This window comes from Topomyia yanbarensis, chromosome 3, assembly GCF_030247195.1.
Source record: "Topomyia yanbarensis strain Yona2022 chromosome 3, ASM3024719v1, whole genome shotgun sequence".
Lineage (NCBI taxonomy): Eukaryota > Metazoa > Arthropoda > Insecta > Diptera > Culicidae > Topomyia > Topomyia yanbarensis.
Window position 1 is genome coordinate 91,517,111 of NC_080672.1, and position 21,187 is coordinate 91,538,297.

The 21,187-nt window shown below is 39.9% G+C and overlaps 2 protein-coding genes across 3 annotated transcripts in view; one reads left to right on the top strand and one right to left on the bottom strand.

The window, feature by feature from the left end:
• The window catches only part of LOC131693497 (ras-related protein Rab6), a 78,514-nt gene extending 58,764 nt beyond the window's left edge, over positions 1–19,750 (top strand). The window contains exons 5-6 of one of the 2 annotated variants that reach the window (XM_058981355.1): positions 47–113; positions 7,706–19,750. In XM_058981355.1, coding sequence (XP_058837338.1) covers positions 47–113; positions 7,706–7,776 — 138 coding nt within the window. In that variant the 3' untranslated portion in view covers positions 7,777–19,750. Of the gene's footprint in view, positions 1–46; positions 114–6,861; positions 7,632–7,705 lie in introns of those variants that run through there. The other variant, XM_058981356.1, reaches the window with a different exon arrangement.
• On the bottom strand, positions 19,749–20,975 carry LOC131693493 (checkpoint protein HUS1). Its single transcript, XM_058981351.1, has one exon. The coding sequence runs from the start codon at positions 20,656–20,658 to the stop codon at positions 19,774–19,776; it is 885 nt and encodes a 294-aa protein (XP_058837334.1). The 5' UTR covers positions 20,659–20,975; the 3' UTR covers positions 19,749–19,773.
• Between the last annotated feature and the right edge of the window lie 212 nt (positions 20,976–21,187).

Here is a 21,187-nt window from a genome sequence, read left to right on the forward strand (position 1 = left end):
CTTTCGCACTGTTTTAATGATCTATTTGTATGGTTGCTTATTTCAGCTTTTCCGAAGAGTTGCTGCAGCACTGCCCGGCATGGATTCAACTGAGAATAAGCCACCAGAAGACAGTATCCTTTTGTACAAGAACGAAATAACCAGAGCAAATGAACAATATTGTTGTTCATTTATTTTGACGTAGCTTACATACTATAACAAATATCATTATTGCTTTCAGCCCGTAGTGAAGATGGATTTCCGGAGTTCGTCTGGTCCGGGGTTTTCGCATTAAAATTCCACCTGATTGTGAAGCGTATCAACATTTAATCTAATTGCTTCTTGTTTATGGAAATTTAACACTTCTGTCTGTTTTTTGCTATCTGTTTTTTTTTTATTTTTGTATGTTGGGATGACTTAAGTTAATCTTTCTAATTTCTGATTCGTTTACCTGATTGGCAGAGTGTTCTAACAAAATTCCTTTTGCACATGGCACGATGAAGCGTAGACAAAATGTCGATTCCTGTTATCATTGGTACTCGAATTACTTTATTAATAAGTTTTTGGTTTAAAAGCTATGGATTCCCACAGTGTGTCCTTGAGTTATACGTTTACCCTAAGTTTGTGATATTTTTTATCTAACCAAACAAACTACAATTTTAAAATTCTCTGTTATAAAATTTAATTAACGATGTTGCTCGAAAATTGACAACACTGATACATCTTGTTCGTTTATCTTGACAGTTTTATTGAAAATATTAGTATTCCACACTGCCGTAATACGCATAATTGTCCCATGTTCGATGGGATTCCCTATATACAGTATGTAAAAAAATCAAAGACACCAGTATTTTTGTCGAAAGAAAAAAATTGTTGTATTATATGATGGAGATGCTTTAAAAGGGTTAATTCCTCATTTCAAAGCCAATAAATCAAAAAACTAAACGAGTTTGACGCGGTGGTAAAGAGTGGTAGTCGAGTAGTTTTTAAACAGAAGAGCGGGGGTGTCTTCAATTATTTTCCATATTGTACATGGGACAATATTACATATAACCAAGGAGCTTTTATTCTCAGGTGATACGATCCTCGAAATCGCCGATCAGGCATGTTGGTTCTAGAAAAGACAGCTAACAACATTGTTTACTACATCCCCATGCATGTTTGCTTGGATTTCAGTATGTAAACAAAGTAGTTCGCCGACATTATTCTACTCCGCAGCTTGCTGCGCGCTTACCTCACTCCTCACGTAGTTACTGTCAAAGACGAATCACCTTAAAACTCTAAGTACCTTGCATATAACGACAGCACATATATCGTATGATTTTAAAAAACAACGTTACTGTAAATGAAAGTTTTTCTTTACTTTCTCTTTCGTTAAAAATACGATCGCTTTACCCTTTACATAATTGAATAGCTAAAAATATTTTCGTTTGTACTGTAAAAGTATGGGTAAATTTTGTAAATTTACCGTAGTAATCACAAGAGAATGTAAATAGAGTTTCTCATTTGCAGTCACGTTGGTTTAAAAAATTATGCGATGTTTACACTTTCGCTTACCAAAAATACAGTTTTCCAAAGAATTGCGTTATTCAAGTAATTATTAAGTAACAATGAACAGTACATTTATACCTCGCTTTTCCCGACATTTACCATCGTACTTTGTCTTGTCAGAGTTTATAGTCGGTCCGATTCTCACAGCTTCTCTTTTGAGCCTGTTGAAGAATAGATTAAAAAGTGATCCATCAATCTTCATAAATGAACTGGATGTCTCTCTCGCTATGTTGACGCTTAATTTTGACTCATCCTGCGTCATATGAATTAACTTAATCAGTTTTACCGAAAAGCCATGTTCAAGCATTACTGCCACAGCTCCTTTCGTTTCACTGATTCGTACGCCATGTTTAAATGCACAAAAAATTGTATTCCCGGAAGTTGATCGTCCTTTTCTTAAACCGTCTTGGTATTCGCCGACATAGGATTCAACCAGTTGACGCAGTCTGGTAAACAGAATATGGGAGAGTAACTTCGTTATGCAACGATAACTATTACACTACGAGTTTTTGCCCTTCTTGAAGATAGGGTATATGAGGCGATCCAATCAATGCGTTGCCCTCCTTTTCCCACCCAGATCTTCATCATCACCAAAGGATTGCTTTGTACAGTCGGTTCGTCCCGATTTTTTATCAGTTCGGCTAGGATTCATATTCCCCAACGGCGCCTTACCGTTTTCAGCCCTTCAATAATTTTTCACGCGGAAGTCTTTGCTGTGTCGGGTCATTGACCTTCCTGAAGGGCTTCAGCTACTGAGCAGCTAGTGCAGCATTTGCAGGCTCCAACTAGGTTCTAACGTTCCAAGTAACGAGCTTCCAATCAGTTTCCATTAATCATTGTCGTTTCATTTGGTCCGTCCTGTATTTTGTTTTACATTTTTCGAGGTTGGTTACTTTATTATATGGTTGTGATCCACTAGGAGGTTGATAACAATCTATATTCTTTCTCAGGATAATGCCAGCCGGAGCCCGTGTGGCATCCGGCGGAATGAAGTATCCCAGCCAATAATTGATCCACTGGATTCATGCTCTCAATCCGGTAGGAGGCACCTGAAATCAGGATTCCTCAAATCAACGTGTTTCTTCGTGTGCCGAAAACTGAATGACTGACAGGACTATCATATACCAGCCAAGCACGGTCTTACCCTTGCTGCGTGTTGCAATTTTTCCTAACACCTGCAAATGTTTGTTTCTCCGCAAATCGTGGGATTCTCACAAAGGAAATTTCTATGTTGGAAAGCTACTGTAGTAGAAATAGGTTTCCACTCCTAGTAGTAATGCAAATGCCCGCCACATAATTTGGCGCAGCTCAGATATCAATTTGAGCAGCACCAATTTCCATATACTTACTCCTGAGAAGGTGTGAGATGTAACTCTCTGTTCTGACGGTATTACGCATAAGTTGACAAACTTTGATCATCTTAACGTCAAGCTCTTGCGGTTCTACTGTGTGATAATATAATTTTCAACTAAAAATTAGATTTAATTGTGTGGACTTTATTAGATTGAAAATTCCTACACTTTTTGATTAAACTGTTAATCCTTTTAGGATGTTCGGTGAATCGATAATTGAGTCACTTCCCACAACATCAGGTATGAATACTGGCAATTGCGAGAATCGTGCTCCTTCTAATTCCTTAAAAAATTTGAAAATAAATTGATCAAAATCAAAGAAAAGCATAATCGCAGAGGTGCTCAAACAGTTATGTAGAAGAGCTTAGAATTGCAATCGCAGGGACGGAACGGAGGCATTTCAGTTCAGCATACAGAAATACCCTTGGATCCTCTGAGCGACAATGTTGGAAAAACGTCTGCACAAATGTCTCAAGTCTCAACGTGACTAGTAAATTAAATAAGTTGCTTTCGAAATCGAATGACTTTTGGTTCAGTTCTATCAGAACTTTTAATAGTGAATACTTATCTGACGAAGATGTGTTACTCAACTGTCTTTGTGACAATCGAATCGATCAAATGGGCGATTGAAAGTTTTGCTGCGTGTATGTATCCGGAAAAAGGTAGAACCATTTCAGTTCTACTCCAAAGAGGACATAACACTTCAAGCATATCTTTAAAATTGTTTTTATTTGTATTCTTATGACAGAATACACTCCATTGGCGTAGCGGGAAATTACTGTAACATTTATTCCCAAAGGTGGCCGCATTACTTATGAGAAGAGCTTTGGATTGATCAGTCTGACCTCCTTCTTTCTCAAATCAGTGGAATGTTTAATCGGCCACTACATTCGGTATATTACCTTGGGCGAGCACTCACTGCATGTTGTCTACATTCTACAATATATTCGCAAAAGCAGTCAACCTTAGGAGTTTTTCTTGATTTTACAATGCGTCTTTCGAAGCCATTTTGGAAACAGGACAAGGTCATAGAGTTCCTTCATTTATCATAAAACAAGTAGAGATAAGAAAACTGAATGTCTGCGGATGCCCTCAAGGTGATGTGCTGTCACCACTTCTATGGCACCTTATCGCCAATAGCCTATTGAGGAAATTTAATGAACTTGGGTTTCCGACATATGGTGACGCCGATGATTATCATATAATGATCACCGGTATTTGCATTAAAATTAATAATGGTATCTTCATGATACTTTTCACGCAACGAAGGATTACAACCGGAACTCGTCCATGCCAGTTCTTTGACTCTGAAATTATTGTCGCAGATCAAGTTCAGTACGTCGGGGTAATTCTTGAGTCAAAACTAAATTTTCAGAATCAGGCAAGCTTGAATGGTTGTTGGCAAATGTAGACAGGCATTCGGTAAATCTTGGGGACTCAAACCCAAATGCATTAAGTGGATCTACACAACAATGGTTCGACCAATCCTGGCATACGGGTACCTTGTGTGATGGCAGAAGGGAGAAGTCACGACAATTCATTCAAAGTTAAACCATCTTCAGAGAACGGTCTTGATGGCGATGACTGGGGGGTTCTCGACAAGAGTTACAGCTGCTCTAGAGGCACCCTTAAACTTAAAACTACTATATATGTTTCTGAAACAAGAAGCACTTTCTTGTGCATACCGCCTAAAGGTAACAAGGATTTGCAACAATAACCCGATGGATCGTGCAGCTATCCACACAAGACTGTGGCCTGAAATGGTTACTTGGAATGAGTGTATACTTGCTGTTAATGACCTTATACTTACATGTAGTTTTCCCTCGAAAACTTTGAATGTGAGAATTCCTCCTCGCGAGGAATGGCTATCTGGCTGTAAGGAGAGACAACTTGAAGAATGCGTAGTTTGTTACACTGACGGTTTTCTGTTGGATGGCCGAACCGGTGCTGGTGTCTACTGTCGTGAATTGAGATAGACCAATCCCATTCGCTTGGTAGATAGTAGCGTATTCCAAGCAGAAATCCTCACGATTCTGTGTAGCGCACAAACAGCACTTCAACAGGGAATTTGCGGTAAAAGAATTTATTTTTGCTCTGACAGTCAGGCTGCCATAAAAGCACTTAGTTCGGCAGATTAGAGGTCGAAATTAGTAATCGCATGTCGAGCATAAATCAAAGAACTTAGCATTTCAAATGCAATTTACCTATTATGAGTACCTGGTCATTCCAGTATTACTAGAAATTAATGAGCAGACGAATTGGGTAGAGCGGGTGCTGCGACTGACTTCGTTGGTCCAGAACCAATTCTACCACTGTCGATAAGTTTGATAAAACCGAAGACTACATATTAAGAAGACTGATATCTCTTTCCTTCTCCCATACAAACGAGAAGCGACAGAGGTTACAGCATCTCTATTGGAGGAAGGTAGGAAGTTTAGTGTAAAAGTATATATGTGTGTGTGTGCATCACTATGGGAAGTACCACCTTCACCCGCAAGTGACGTTGCTGTTACTGTCTCCAGATTCAAGACAGAGTTGCCAGTCTTCTTGATATGCAGTCTTCGATAAAACACAAGATTTGCGAACAAGCCAAAAACTTCTGTCGGATGTGAGTCCGAAGATGTCAAAGAATTTGTTGCATATTTCCATGTACAGTATTCTAGCCAGGGCACTGACTGGACATTGCAAACTCAATTATCACATGGCTACTATTCAGCGTGCTGAGTATTGTTCGTGTGATCTTTGTGAATCCGATTACAAAACTTCATATCATTTGATATTCAACTGCGTATTCGGATTTTTGATTCTGCAAACCTAGATGAATCTATGTACAGAGAGCTAAAACTCAAGGGTATGCTATTGTTCCTAAGTCAGTGTGGTAAAGACCTATAGGCTTTATCAGTAGGGTTCATTATTCCTCCGGGAGTGAAAAATCCAGGCTGTTTAGTGTTTTATGTTGTGATTGCATTGTGTTATCATCTTCCGTTTCCCTACCTTTTTCTTTCACCTCCCTTTCCCTTCCTCTCAGGAAAGTGATGGGACGACAATGGCAAAGCACAAATCTCAGAATAACATTGGCCATTCGAGACAATATATTTTGATTCTAATGATCAAGTTTCCAATCAGTTTCCGTTAATAATTCTCGTGTCCTATTTAAATTTCTCCGTCCTGTATCTTTATTTACATTTTTCGAGGTAGGTTGGTTTACTATTCAAAATGTTGCATTTCCGGGGTTCCGACACTACTCGGCTTGGAGATTAGATGAGTACCAGCTTATTTCGATGCGCATATCTGCCACCCTTTGGCACCAGATTAGATGCGCTTGACCACTGATTCGTTCCAGTGAGGGAACCTGGAAAAATTTTGGATGCAAATCAGATATTAAATTTAGATCAGTTTCGAGATAAACATATTCTCGCATGTTTTTTTTTTCATTAACGACTATAAGTAAGTCAAACATTTTTTTTGTGTTTTAATGACATTCAATGATTTGCATTTGAAAAAAAGGAAGAAGACAAAGAATTAAGTCGTTGAAAAACTCTAAGTTTGCTCATATGACCAACCTCATATTCCAACCTTTTCTAAACATAAAAAATACTTCATACTTACAGTCCCTTGCTAATAGAATATCGTTAAAACATAAAAGTATATTCTCGCAATTTTTTCAGAAGTACTTTATAATCGGAACATATTCTTGTAAAATTATTATTATATTTGCTTAATAGACACGTCCCAATATAAAGAAATACAATGGACTCATGACCACGGGACACTAATATCACTGACACTGACAATCCAACGCACTATTCTTATGTCTATCATTATGTTCAACCCGTCCACTGTACTCCTTCGGTTTCGTTTCCGTTACCTATTAGTACATCATTATTTGTTTCAGTATATCTGTTTCTGGTTCTGTTTTCAGTTTACCTTTCGTTGTGTTATCACTTTATTTTCCTTAACTTATGATTTCCTCTACCAGTGCAAGAGGTTGTGCTCAAGGATTCACCGAACGAGGCAAAAGACCCGGAGGGTGGCTGCGCCTGCTGAAAGTGCAGAATGCCTTCCCCGTATACAACCGATCTATGTACTACACTACTATTCATGCACCAACCGCAATCCAAGCTGGAACTGGGACAGATACAGTTACGCAGTGAGACGAGATACAGAACGAGAGAGCGAGAAAGAGATATAGAAAAAAAAGAAATCTGTCCATTCTTATTAAACTTTTTTCCCATATTATTATTTATTTTTAGTGGAAAAAGGTACTTGTAAACTGTTGTATTGGTGCGATTATTATGGATTTATTCCACACATTCGAAGTAATGTTGCATGAGATGAGAAAGTGTCTGTTTTTGATTATTATTTTTAATGTTAAATATTTTTGCTGTTCGCGAAGAGTGCTATATTATTTGTCGTTTATGATTCAAAACTTTTTTTTGTATTCAAAGTACTGAACATTAAAAGATACTTGCACTAAAATAATGTTTATAATTACACTACCTTATGCGATTACTTACTACTACCTACAGGATATATTTACCTTAGTTCATAAGCTGCCTAAAAATAATTATGCTGTTACGATACTTTCCTTAATTTTACAGCAACGTTTAGTTCTATTTCTATACAAATAGCAGGTCGATGTAGAAGTACACCAGAAAAAATACATTTCTATTGCTGTAATTGCTATAAGCAGTAACTTTTAAGTTCGGAAGACTTTACTAAATAAACTAAACAGAGTCTGAACGATAACGCGATTCATTTTTTTCCACTCGTCACAATCCGATTGTTCTGTGCGGTTTTCCTTAACCTAGAGCGCCTTTCAGCCGTCGATCTACAAACCCAACCGTCAAATTCCGGTGACCAGCAGGACTCGGAGGGCGGCTGCATGTGTTAAAATTTGGACAATGAACCACTTGCAGTTTGGCTTCCTTCGTGACAGCAAGCAAAATCATCCTACGAAAACGCAAACCGATAGCAAGCTGCTGTTTTGCTTCGTTATTTATTTTCTTTTGTAATGAGTCCTCGTGGCTAAGTTTAAGCAAAAATAAGAATAACTAATTGATAGAAACGGCAGGATAAAAAAATCAAAACAAAGTAACGACTTTTTGCGCAAAACGGCGACAAAACGGAAGAGATCAATTAAATGAAAAAGGGAAGGAAAAAAACACTAGGATTTAACAATTTAGCTATGCAGTAACCAAAGCGATGTTTCATCTCAAAACAAAAACTCAAGCACAAACAGTTTTAAACAATACAAACAACATTGAAGAAGCGCAACCAGTGCAGGATCTTTGAAAGTATGCTACATATTAGTGCTAGTTTAGAATGAAATGCTAACAATTAATGACAAATGCATGACTATATTTCCCTTTTTATACCCGACCAAGACTGTTCAAAATGGTCTAGCGAGCGAACACTAGTTGTAAAATGTTTGTTTGAAACACTCGGCACCCGCCAAACGAGAGACAAAACAACAAAAAACGAAACCCAATTTCGAGTGCATCGAAGTCGATCTAAAACAACACTAGTAAGATTCATCATTCCCACCCGAAAAAAAATAAACCGTACTCGTGAAACGTTACCCCGGATCCAGATAAGAATTACAAAGTGCATGCTTACATCAATCACGTTGTGTTGTGTTGTGTACTATGAAACCTCAATCACCCAAAATTTCCAACATTATTGCTTCCGTCGCGTTGCTCTGTTGCGTTTGTATAGGGAATGGGTGTTTCCCTTGTGCACGACCCTATCTAGTACTGTAATACAAATAATTAATTGGCTAGGCAGTGTTGCTCAGCGAATAAAAATAAATTGAAATAATAGATTTCCGGGTAAAACATACGGATTTGCTTCGAGTAAATGCTAATGATCAGGTGGGCGGTGAATGCTGTGTGATGCCAAAGCTAAAAGGAAGCAGCTTTTAAAGTGAAAGGAACATGAAGAAGCTAGTTAATTGTATGGGCTAGAGACGACTACAGCGAAAAATAGTGATTATGAATACCTAATCGTGATTCACGTTATAAATTGAACATTCTTCTGATATTTTGACAAAACTAACTAGTAGTGTTAACCAGCTAAATTCACTGCATAGATTATATTTTCAACAAATTGCACAAGCTGATTTCACAATGGTTAATAGAAATTGACATTGTGAGTGAATGGAGAACAGTGAGCCTAGTTCTGTACGGTATGCAAACTATGCTCGATGGATTATCCAAGTCAGTCTTAGATCATATAGATTGGAAGTAACATCAGATGTTACTTCAAGCTGTTCTCAGCTGCTATTCGACAGTTTTCATGTCGCCACCTGCGTTACTGCTTGGTAAGGCCAAACTGGTGTCGAAAACGGGTCAATAAAGATTGTCTTTATGGTCACATCAATACTGAAGAATTGGACAAATTAGATGATACATCATACACTCTTTGAGGCAAACATGCGCTGAATAGTATGTATGTACCGGGTGAAACCTCCGTTCTTCTCGCCGGTCTATCTAATCTCCTTACTTCGTGTCGTACTGTCGTCGAATCCGATGATTACCCGTTTACCGAATAACTGTCATTTGCTATCCTCCCTGTGACTGATAGTTCTCCACAACCTTTACGTTACCAGTAATGTTACATCCCTTTTTTATGAAACATGTTCTGTGTCACCTCGCTTTAATGTATGTTCTTCACGTCTGCTCTGTGTTTATGGTATTCCTTCTTCGTCATGTCTCTATCCCGAGCCTTCTCCCATTGAAAACTGCATGGTGTATGAATTTATGGAATACGTGTTCTTATCTCGCGCCCTAACATCATCTGTGCTGGCGATACCCCCGTTGTTTCTTGAGGCGCGGGGTGGTACATTCTTAAATATTCGTAGAGATCAACTTGCCAATCAGTACCTTCAATATCACTAATTTTAAGCCTCTTACCAATATTACGCATCTGGCGATCAACTGCACCGTTCTGTTCGGGCCAGTAAGTTGTTGGCAAATTCAGGTGACTGCCGCAAGAAATACAGAAATGCAAAAATTCATCTGCTCTAAATTGTGGCCCAGGAATACCCAGAACACTAAACATTCGTAGTAATACTGCTATTACCCGCTGAGCCGTAACCGGTTCCATAGGTTCCACCTGAATAAACCGCGTCATGTAACATACTACCATAAACAATGACAGACTGCCTACCAACCCTTCCTTGAAATCAAGGGCAACGTTTTGCCAGGGCTTTGATGAAATACGACGTAGTATGGAATTTGGACTGTCAGGGATCGCTGTCATTTTACAGGGTTTACATCCGCATACCGTAGCCTATACAGTTTTATCCATCAACGGAAACCACACTTTTGCTGTTGGTAGTGCCTTCAAAGCGGTGCATCCTTGATGACCAGAATAAGCGAGTTGTACGACTTTACCTCGTAGCTGTTTCGGAATCACGATGCGGTCTCCCCGTAATATAATTTCAACACACGTGGTCAGGTCATCTTTTATAGTTGCCGTCTTAACCGCTTCCCAATCTCCGAAGAATATCGCTTCCTTAACGGCTTGAAGTTCAGCGTCTCGTATTGTTTTTGTTTCAATCTCTTCAATAGTAAGTACAGCTGGTATCATTTCATTCGTAAGCCAAGCGACCATGTTTGCATCATAGGTCGCTTGTAGTCAATCTTGGGACATCCTTGACAAGGAATCAGTTATGTTTTTTCTACCCGGTTCGTATCGAAGTACGAAATCAAAACTTTGCAGTCTCGGCATCCACTGCTCTATACAAACTGATGGCTTTGACTGTATTCTGTTGAATAGATACTCGAGAGGCTTACAGTCAGTAATTACCGTGATGTGAATACCATACAGATACACGAAAAGTCTTTACATTGCTCATATTATTGCTAAGCACTCTTTTTCGGTTTGGCAATTTTTTGTGTGCTACCAAACTTCTGGAGACGCAAGAAATAGTTCTTTATACTCTATTCTTAATTTGTATCAAAATAGCTCCAAGCCCATATGGACTGGCATCTGGTACAAGTTGGGTATTATCAGCCGGGTCAAAATATCCTAATGACTCAACTTTCTCTAAGATTGACATTTCTTTTCTAGTTCTATCTGGTGGCTCTCGGTCCACCTGAAAATATTGCCTTTGATGAGTAACTGTCTCATGTGGAACGTCATTGCAGAGATTTGAGACAAATCTTCCAACGAAGTTGATAAGTCTTAGCGAAGATCTTACTTCAGTGATCGACGATGGAGCATGCAAGCCCAGATTTGCTTTTACCCTTTTGTCCGTGGGACGAATTCCCTCGTTTCTCACAAAACACGACTTCTGCTGCAGAACAAACCAACTTCTGTTCATTGATCCACATATTTTTATTTTTCAAGATTTGTAAAACTAGTGTAACTGCTCTAGTGTAGTGTAGTACGCTTCTTCTGTTGCGCCATGGACTAATATATCGTTCATGTACACTATAATACATTTCATCCCCCTGAACAGATTCTTCATCTCTCTTTGGAACAGTTCCGGTAAGGACTTGATGCCGAACATCAACCTGCGGAACCTATAGACCCCACTTCGCGCTACAAAAGTGGTTATATTTCGGCTGTTTGCCTTTAATTTGAAGTGATAGTATGCTGCCTCTAGATCAATCTTCGCTACTTTTGCCGCCTTCCTAATGAATGTCAATGCTGCGTCGGTGTTGGGCATAGGATAATCTCGCGCTTGCCCAGGCAGCACGCATGTCGACGCACCATCAAACAGATACCAAGGGTTATACCCAGGTCCATCAGCATGCTCTAAAATGTTTTTCTTTAATAAATCTTGGATTGCTTCTTCGACGTCCGCTTCCATGGCCACAGATAGGCGTCGGGCCACTTGCACAACTGGTGGAATTATTTCATTTATTTGTATATACAAAGCCACGTTTGGATCCTTGGGAAACGCCTCCGGGACTTCCACCGAACCTGATGTTTGATGAATTTTGTATCCAATTCTCTATACTCCCAAAGCGTGTACTTTTACTCAGGATATTTGTTTGCCAATCCGGTGCTACCAATACGTGTGCTCACACTCATGACTCATCACCGGGTATTTTGATTTCTGTTCCAAATGCGTCACTGAAAACTATTTTCCGATCCGAGGCAAAAGCTGTCACACTCGTTTGGTCGTCTCGAGAACTACGTTCATTTAAGATACTCGCTCCTTGTCGTTTCAACCGTTTCAACCATGCGTAATTTTTGCTATTAATAATGTTGGCTGGAGATCCCGAATCCACCAATATGTTCATGATCACTCCGCCAATTTTCAACTTTAACACTTTGTTCAATTGTTTCTTATCAGATAGTGTAAAGACCCCTTTCGTGATTGCTTTTTCCTCGAGAATGGAATGCACGGAGGCACGTTTCCACGACAGTCCCGGTCGTTACTCGGAGTCTTCTCGTTGCCGTCGATGGTAGCACGCTTTAAAGGCAATTCCCACAGCTGTGACATGTTGCATTCTTAGCTACACACCTATGTCCTCTTAGCCGATTGCAATTGGGGCATCTCTACTATGCGTTGTATCACGGATCTCTTAAAATGTGATGAAGCTGAGCTTTCAGATTTTTTTTTGTTAGGGAAAACGACCACTATTCAGGTTATATTTTGTGGGGTTGCACCTGTTTGCTCTATATGTTACAAATTGCCCGAATTCAATGTAGTTAAAAAGTGATGGTACTAGCAACAGACAGTCCATTACGGGTATTTTCCAACTTTACCGCTTCTGAGATAGGAACATGATGATAGAATGAGGAGGTAACTCGGTTTTTTTTTCTTTCACGCTCATGCGCCGGGGTCGTATGGATGTAGTTCGCCCATAGTTTCCATGCACTCGAATGGCCGGTGAAGTGACTGCCATGCAGCTCTCGAAGTTCATCAGCTAACTGAGAGAGATAGATTGGTGGGTGCACCCGCTCTGTTGGTTTGCTGGAATTTCACTGTTTGTCGACCAAGTCCCACAGCTGCTTACACGAAACAGATGTAGAGTAAATGTGCACATGTACTCGTATGTCCTTGTCGCGCCAGCTGATCAGAAGCTTGCTATTGATTTTTTCGATGCTGATGCCTCTTCGATTTTGGTGATTCGGCATATAAACAAATTTACCCATATCATCAAATGACGGTTCACTGCCGGACCAAGTCGGAGTGTGATTCCCGTTATTCTCTACAAAGATCACTTCTCGATATATCATTGGCTTAACAATCGTCCACACTCCCTGTAAAATTCCGTCTACAGAATCAGCGGATAGCATTTCCGATGCTACGAGGCTACCGGATGTTTCACCAACAAAGCGACGTTTGAAAAAAGAGGCACACAAATACAAGTTGTTTTTACGATTTGCATCATTCATGATATTTTGTATCGGCTCATCGTGCACATCCTATTCGATGGAATAATCGCGGGTTCCGTCATCATACACCGAAGGTGTGTCCAAGAGATAAGCAGCATCATCTAAAGCTTCAATTGAATCGATATATTCTATATAATTTTGAGTCACTTGATGCATTGAGTCTCCCGGAATATTGACGAAACCGCTTTCTTCGTTCGCGTCCATTCTGAAACATTCTGAAAAAAAAGCCGACAATCCTCATAAGAAAAAAAGTATTTACATTGAATATTAATATTATAAAATTACCAGTTAACAATCCAAGTAACAAATAACTAATAATCTAAATTCTTTAATACGCCCGGAAATCTCGTTTGTTTTTGCTGAGGAAACATTTATTTGTTTTTGTTATTTTTTCTTCTTTTTCTACCTGACATTTGAGCACGGCTGCCAGTTACATGGTTTTTTGAATACATTTGATAGAAAAAGTTTATTTTTTGTCGATTTCATCAAAAATGATTTGGTGTTTGCACATAAAAAAGTGTGATAGCGAAGTGCATAAGAAATCCAACTTTCAAAGCAACAAACAATATTGTAAAAACCCTACAGTGTTACGCAGAACACAGAGCCTTCATAGCATACTTTTCTGACCTTTACAAAGAATCACTCCCATGGATACAGGCAGCATCACTGGTTTTGAGTCCCATCGTCGTATGCCGGTTCACCTGATACTAATCTTACAACTAGTATCTTCGACATTTGCACGTACCATCTGCTAAATAAAGATGGATCTTCGGATCTTCAAAGCAGTTCACGCACACTTTATGACGGGTCACATAGCTAAAAATTATATAATTCAATTAATTAAACGTAATTACTCACATTTCATTAACCTAACTTTTCCACTACAAATTTATGTAATATTCAAGCATGATTTTTGAAAACAGCGAAACTCGCACTTCACCCAAACAGAGAAAACGGCGATGACATTTTCGAAATTTTGTTTTAAATGTTATTTAAAAACCATACCGATTTTTACACCAATTATTCATCCAAAATGCTCACCAAAGACGCCTTTCCATTGAATGGAACGAACATTCGCGATCAAGACATTTAAAAGAGCGGATTGAAGAAAAATTAAAGTTACGATGTTATTTGTATCACGCTCACAGTTTCGTCGTTTTACTTTCGTTGGTTTGGTATCTTTGTTGCACTTACGTTATTTCAGTTTCGTCAATTGTGGTGACTAATCTTATCATTTTTTAATCAATTCTATAACAACTGTTCCGCCGAGGCAGTATGCCGATGAGGACAACCAACATTTGTAATTTGTCACTTTTGAGCAGTGTGTTGAAGACAAATAAAGGTTACGTTATTCTGAGCATCACTCTTACACTTTCGACATTTTTCAATTAGTCGATTTTAGTGTCTCATTTTTGCTCGCTTTGTCACAAGTATTTAGATTTGATCTACTGTAGGATAGATTTAGATAATCAAAAATAAAAATGTGCTGAAAGTGCATTAGTGGTGCTTAGAATAACATTACTTGCATTTTTTTCTCTAAAATATTAGCTAGGATTAAGGAACTGCGTGCTCTTGTTCCCCTTATAGAAACATTACCTATATTGAGCATTTTAGTAGAAAGATTGTAGTATATTTTAATGATTTAGTTACAAAAACCGATTAAATTAAAATAACGTAAGTGTTACAGCAGTACCAAAACTAACGTAACTAACATGACGAAACTGTATTTATGCACTGTTGACGTGTCAGTTGTTTGTTCGTCATTATTTCGATTGCGCATTTTTCAGCTGCATTACCGTATAATGAAACGAATGTTTGTCAGCATGTACATTAAGATGCGTAGAATGCGGGGGAGTGATAATGTCAGTTTGTTTACATTTGTTAGTTACGGTGTTTTCAAAAATCATGCTTGATATGGTTTAAATTCTGTCTAAATATTCAGCATTATTTATATTGTATGATAATTTGATCAAAGAATACTTACAGCTTCAATGTAATAATTTATTTTTAAGATGTTTAATATTGATGCATTGATTGCTCGATATTGCTCTAAGCACACAAACCTGTTTTTTGCTCAAGCACCTTTATTCCTTTATTTTTACCTTTCCTCATGATTCTACCTATCGTGCTATCCTGACATCCGAGTTGACGTTCACATTCCTGGAGATTTATTAATTTGACCCTCACGTCATCGGGGAGCTATTCATTGGTCGGTGGGTCTGCTGCAGGACTGGTGCGACATTCCGTAACTTTCCCCGACCCGTAAATCAGGTTCGCTGTTTCCGAGCCAGTTTTGTCAGTCTCTAAATCGAGTCGCGCCAATTCTACTCGCTGCTTGCAGAACTGCTTGTTTAGCTTGACCACCCGGTCCCGAAACAACTTCCAGAATGCGTCCTCTCCTCCAACAATTCCTTGTGGCTTCGTCGACAATGATGACCGAACCACCTTCGATTGGTCGACTAATGAACGACTTATGTTCCAACTGATTCGTAGAGATAGGTTCCCATTTGCCAGCGTTTTTAGCGATTGTGTAACTCCATTCGAGTTTAGCAAGAGGAAGTGGTTTTGTGGTCAAAGCGGTCGGGAATGTATTATGCTTTCGGCTTCTGTAATGACCATGACGAAAGCTGCGTCTGTATTTCTGTCAGTAGGGCCGTTTTAACGAACCTCTCCAGGATCATGGCCTTCCAATGGTGGAGGCGCTTGGCGGTTTGAAAAAGCACTTCGTGCTAGTGTTCGTGAAAGTTTCGGCAAGCTGTATCTGGGCGACGGCAAGTTCGCGTTGCACATCGTTGCTGGCTCCTACAAAGTTGGTACCGTTGTCACTGTAGATTTCCAACGTCGAACCTCTTCTTGACACAAAGCGACGGCTAGCCAGAGTTTACGCGATTCAGTGCTCAGCATAAGCATTACTTCTAGGTGGATGGCACGAACTGTGAGACAAGTAAATACGGCCACCACCCTTTTAACACAGCTTCTTCGTATCCTCACTAAAATTGGTCCGAAGTAGTTCACTCCTACCTAAGAGAAAGGTAGTACGAACGATCTTAATCTCGCCATTGGCAGCGAAGCCATTTGAGAAATTACTGGAACTGTTTTCTTAATTCTGCAGTGCAGGCATGCTTTCACTTGATGACGTACTATGGGGCGAAGACCAGATATGTGAGCCGCATTTCATTCACCGCTGTTTCACTAATTCCGTAGAATTGAATAAACAATGGCGGAATTCCGGGAATAAAATAACCAATAGCGACTATGAAAACTTACACGAGAATGCACCAACCTCACCTGTTGGGCTAACATGATTGCTTCCTCTACACTATCGACGCTGTCGAGATAGTCGTCGATGGCCGAAGTTGTACCGAATCCACTCAGGGTATCCAATTTATTCGATCTCGGAACAGCCGTTTGGCGAACTTATTGCAGCAATGTATATATGAGTATCTCTGGTCGATCGTATAAGGTTTGTAGAATTCCCAAGACGTACGGCACTGCCACCGGCAAAAGGAGACGGCTTTCGACAGCCTCTAATGCGCAACCCTTTAAACTGCGCTGCAAACGTATCATGTTTTCCGCCTGAGTATACCTACATGCTTGCGTGGAGCTATGAAATGAGCTGAAGAGAGGCCACTCAGGATTCCCGGAAAATATCGGTAACTCTCATGTTCCTGAACCCGCCATCAGTATAGGTGATGGATGCAAAGGATGCGGATCAGGCCCATCTGCCAAGAGAGTGCCGTTCTGCAGTACTCATTTCTTGAACGACGCCGTCGAATTGATTCAAGAATATATCACGAGGCACCGGCACAGGATTGTGGTCAATTCCGAGCTGACCGTTGTAAGTAGCGGGTTGCCCACTACTCGGGTTCTTGTTTATCCGGCGGACCCTTCTTGTCAGGGTGGCCTAGGTGCTTCTATCAGAATTTCGGATTACAAATTGTGTTACAAATAACACAACAAAGGTAAACAAACAAATTAATTAATAGATTTACCGACTTTCCCTTCACTGCTCTATGCGCTGATACTTCATCTGCTGCTGCTGGCGACGAGCGGTATCTTGCGACCGATCCGGTCAACAACGGCCGCGTTCTCTTTCGGTCGTATCTTCGTTGGCTGCTCCGGCAGCGGTCCTTGTCTTGTAGCTAGGGAGGTGGTGATAAATCGCCGGATCGTCTACTCGCCGTAAACGATCCTGGAAGTCACCGCAGTGATCTTCCCAGCGGGAACCTTTGTCCGCCCTGCTTTGTTCTCCTTGGCGATTAACTGTGGAGGAGCTTGGCTCGTTCGTCTGATACTCCACAGTGAGAACGGTCGGTGTTAATTAGCCGGAGTAGCAAAAGAATCCTTTGTTACTATAAAAATCCTACTTACTATAAAAGAATCCTTTGCAATTAGCTAACGCCTTTTGGCGAACCGACACCGCACTATACACTGTGCCCGAACCACGTATCGGTAATCTCGACGTGTAATTTTATTGTCGTACTCGCTACCCTGGCTTTCGTAGCGGGAAACTGTCCCGAAAAGAGACAACACTTATTTGTTTGATGCCATGGTCCGCTACTTTCTACCATGGCCGCTTTCCGCACTCGACTAAAACAACCAACACCAAAAAAACGCACCGCCGCATAGCTTTCATCACCCATGCGCAGCATAGTCAGTACACTTATTTCAACGAAAAAAGAGCGGAGACCTGCCTAAATCCTATGTTATTTATTTGCAATTATTTAAAAAAATACCACCTATCTGAACTAACGTAATCGTTCACTAATAAAACAAAACTACGTAGAAGGTGAACGAATATGGAACAGTGGTGAGCATTATGTTCCAAAGAAAACACACTCTACGGAGTGTTCCCTCAAAACAGGTATATTTCCACCCAGTGCTAAATTGTTACCCTAACGGGTTACACCGTGAGTCGTAGTTCCCTGCTGACCAACAATTGTCGCCAATGACTGATTCATTTAAGAAAATACCTGCCAACGTTAAAGCTCGCTGAAGGGAGCTGGGATCGGGATTACCGGATAGTGTTCTATCCTCTTCTACAGAGCCTAGTTCGCAAGTCGCTTGCATGGAGGTCGCGGAACATTGCTTGGTCGCATTTGCTGTTATTACCAGAATTTGCGTCGTTGTACTGGCCACACGAACCTGCTGCTCTTGACCTCTCTGATCTTGGACTTTGCTGAAGCCGCTGATGGAATTTGACACTTACTTCATCTCTCTCTTCTGCCAGTTGCTCCTCCAATAGACGAAATTCATCATCTTCAAAAATCTCGTCCAACTGAAGTTGCTTCCGTTCTATTTCAGATTCCTTCTGAATCTTTTCCAACTGGTGTTTCCTTTCTTGATCTCTTTTCTCCAATTCCAACTGCTTTTAGGCGAGCGCCTTGTGAGCCGCCAGTCGTTGTATCCATAAATGAGTTTCTATCAAGTGAAAGGAGTGTAAGATGCGCGTCTTCAGCAAAGTTGCTCGAACAACTTTGCTGAAGGCGACAAAATTTGTGAAATTAAATTCCACAGTCGCTTCAAAGATAATTTGAAGAATTATCTCAACTTAATTTTAAGTGTTCAGGGTCGCACCTAAAATTGGCCTGCGTTAAGCCAAAGAGGACCAAGTGCCATTTTTAGGGTCCCTGCCTAAAAATCGCTGTCGCATCCAATTAGCACTAGAAACACCTGCATCAATTTTTTTTTTTGAAATCTCAAATAGTAATCGATATAAAATAACTATTCATATATTTTCTATGATAGTGGTAAATCATCGAAAAATAAATTTTGGCATAAACATACCAGAAAAAAACTATGGCGCTCAGCTCGGTTTGGCTTAACGCAAGTCAATTGTGAGTCGATTACGTGATCGACATTTCTTTTTTTCAAAATCTCATGCTCAATCATTTTAAGCCTCAATTCACAATAAAATAAATTAATAACTCACTGCCACACAAGAAACAAAAAATCAACCCAATAGGTATTCATAATCACACCTGGACGTCTCGCTGCAACCAATGCTAATGTGCTTTTTGTGATGAAATTTGAAACTTATTTAGCTGTTAGTAGGAGCAGTTTGAAAATAAACACCCACGATTTGAAGTATAGTTGAAGGCTAACGATAGACGGAAGTTCAACACACTTAACATTAACAATACAAAAATCAATCACTGCGCTACGTCAGATTAAAAATCGTACATACTAGCAAACAAACAGGATGGAAGAATTACAACAGTAATTACACTAAATTAATAAAAAGAAAAAGTATAGGAAAAATATGAAAATTTTAATTATAAAACTTACCGCTAAAATATGACAATTATTACTAAACAAGGGAAACCCCCTTTCATTCATTCATCAAATCAGAAAATCGACAGGCATTCTATTATTATTATTATTAGGAAAGAAAGTGGAGAAGTTAGGTCGCTCTAATCCGACTGAGATCCGATTAAGGCAGGGAATTTTGGAGAAGTCGAACATCTTCACATTAGTCGCTTTTCATAGTTAAAATAAAAATGAAAATTCATTCAACACAACAGCATTTCATTTATTCGAATTCAACCGCTGGCAGTACAAAGTTCATAAACACGTTATCCTTCATTTCATACGTCACGTTAAATAAGGTTTCATGTTTGATGTTGGCGATCATTTTCATGTTGAAACAATTCAAACTCTCCAGGAGGGTGGCGAGTTTCTTCGAATCCACCCTACAAGCTGCTTCCGTTAACGATTCCACTTCCTCCGCAGCATCATCGGCATTATTCGGACGTCGTGCCCTGCCACTCTGCAGGCGCTTGTAGTGACTGCCCACGGTAACCACGTCCGTTTCCACCACTAACGAAAGCTCTCCGGCCAATGTTACGTAAATTGTAACCGCTGGCGCAAGATTCTTCATTTTGTCAATCAAACCTTGGAGGGATTTGAATGAAGGCATTACGATTGTCAGATCGTAGTCCATATCCAGCGGCAGGTTAAAGTTTTTCCATTCGCTTCGAGGCGCGACCGTTACAGGGATAGCATGCTGTATTTTAGGACACATGACGTCGCTATCATTGTTCATTATACCATTTATTTCAACCATCAGGCAGGCGATATCTGTTTTGACTAGCTTAAGCTTCACATCGTTAACGGATGTATTTCGCAGGGAGGACAACGCACGAACCAGATTAGCTGCCAGGGCAGTGAGAAAGATTTGATTGTGTGCCTCGTCCACTCCGTCCATGACGTACTCACTGAAAAAGCCAGAACGATTTGATGCATCGATCTCGCACCAAAGGCACTGAGCGGCTTCTACTTCCGTTTCTATCTGGATGAAAAACTTGGACGGTTGCACGTTGATAACTATGTTTCGGTTGATACGCGAACATGTCGTTATGATATTAAACAGTTCCCGCATGTGAATGGTATCGTTTATTATGGCGCGGAATTTCATGATTTCCAAATGCACAAAACAATCAAAATGGAACTGGTTTTCTCTTAGGTTTTTTATGAAAATCCAATCAGAAGAAACTCCGGATCAGTCGGTACTCACCGAACACGGATCGCGACAGTAACCGAAACATAAAACTATGTATACGTCCTTCCGGTTTGAGCAATAAATAAAAACTCACCAATATTAGGCATCAACAGCGCTTCAAAAATCTCTGCAGGCAGCTAGCCGAAACTTAAATTAGGATCATAAAACGGAGAACACTATATTAAATTTTGTTGCTGGATGCTCTTTACTCAACTCATTGGTCGAGTCTGAGATCGAGTGTAAACAAAACTCATTCTGAAATGTCAAAGTCGGACCCAGGTGGCGGAATTGTCGGAGTTCAAATGGGGAAAATGAGCGTTGCCAGAAAATATTTTTTTCAATGAAATTTTTTTAAGGCTGTTCGCATTTTCGCAATGCTGTAATGTAAATTTAAGGTTGAGCAGAAAATGGGCAAAAATCGAAAACAAAAAAGCAGTTTTTTTCC

Coding starts and splice junctions, on each gene's coding strand:
- LOC131693493 (XM_058981351.1), bottom strand. CDS start 20,658: ATGAAATTCCGCGCCATAATAAACGATACCATTCACATGCGGGAACTG.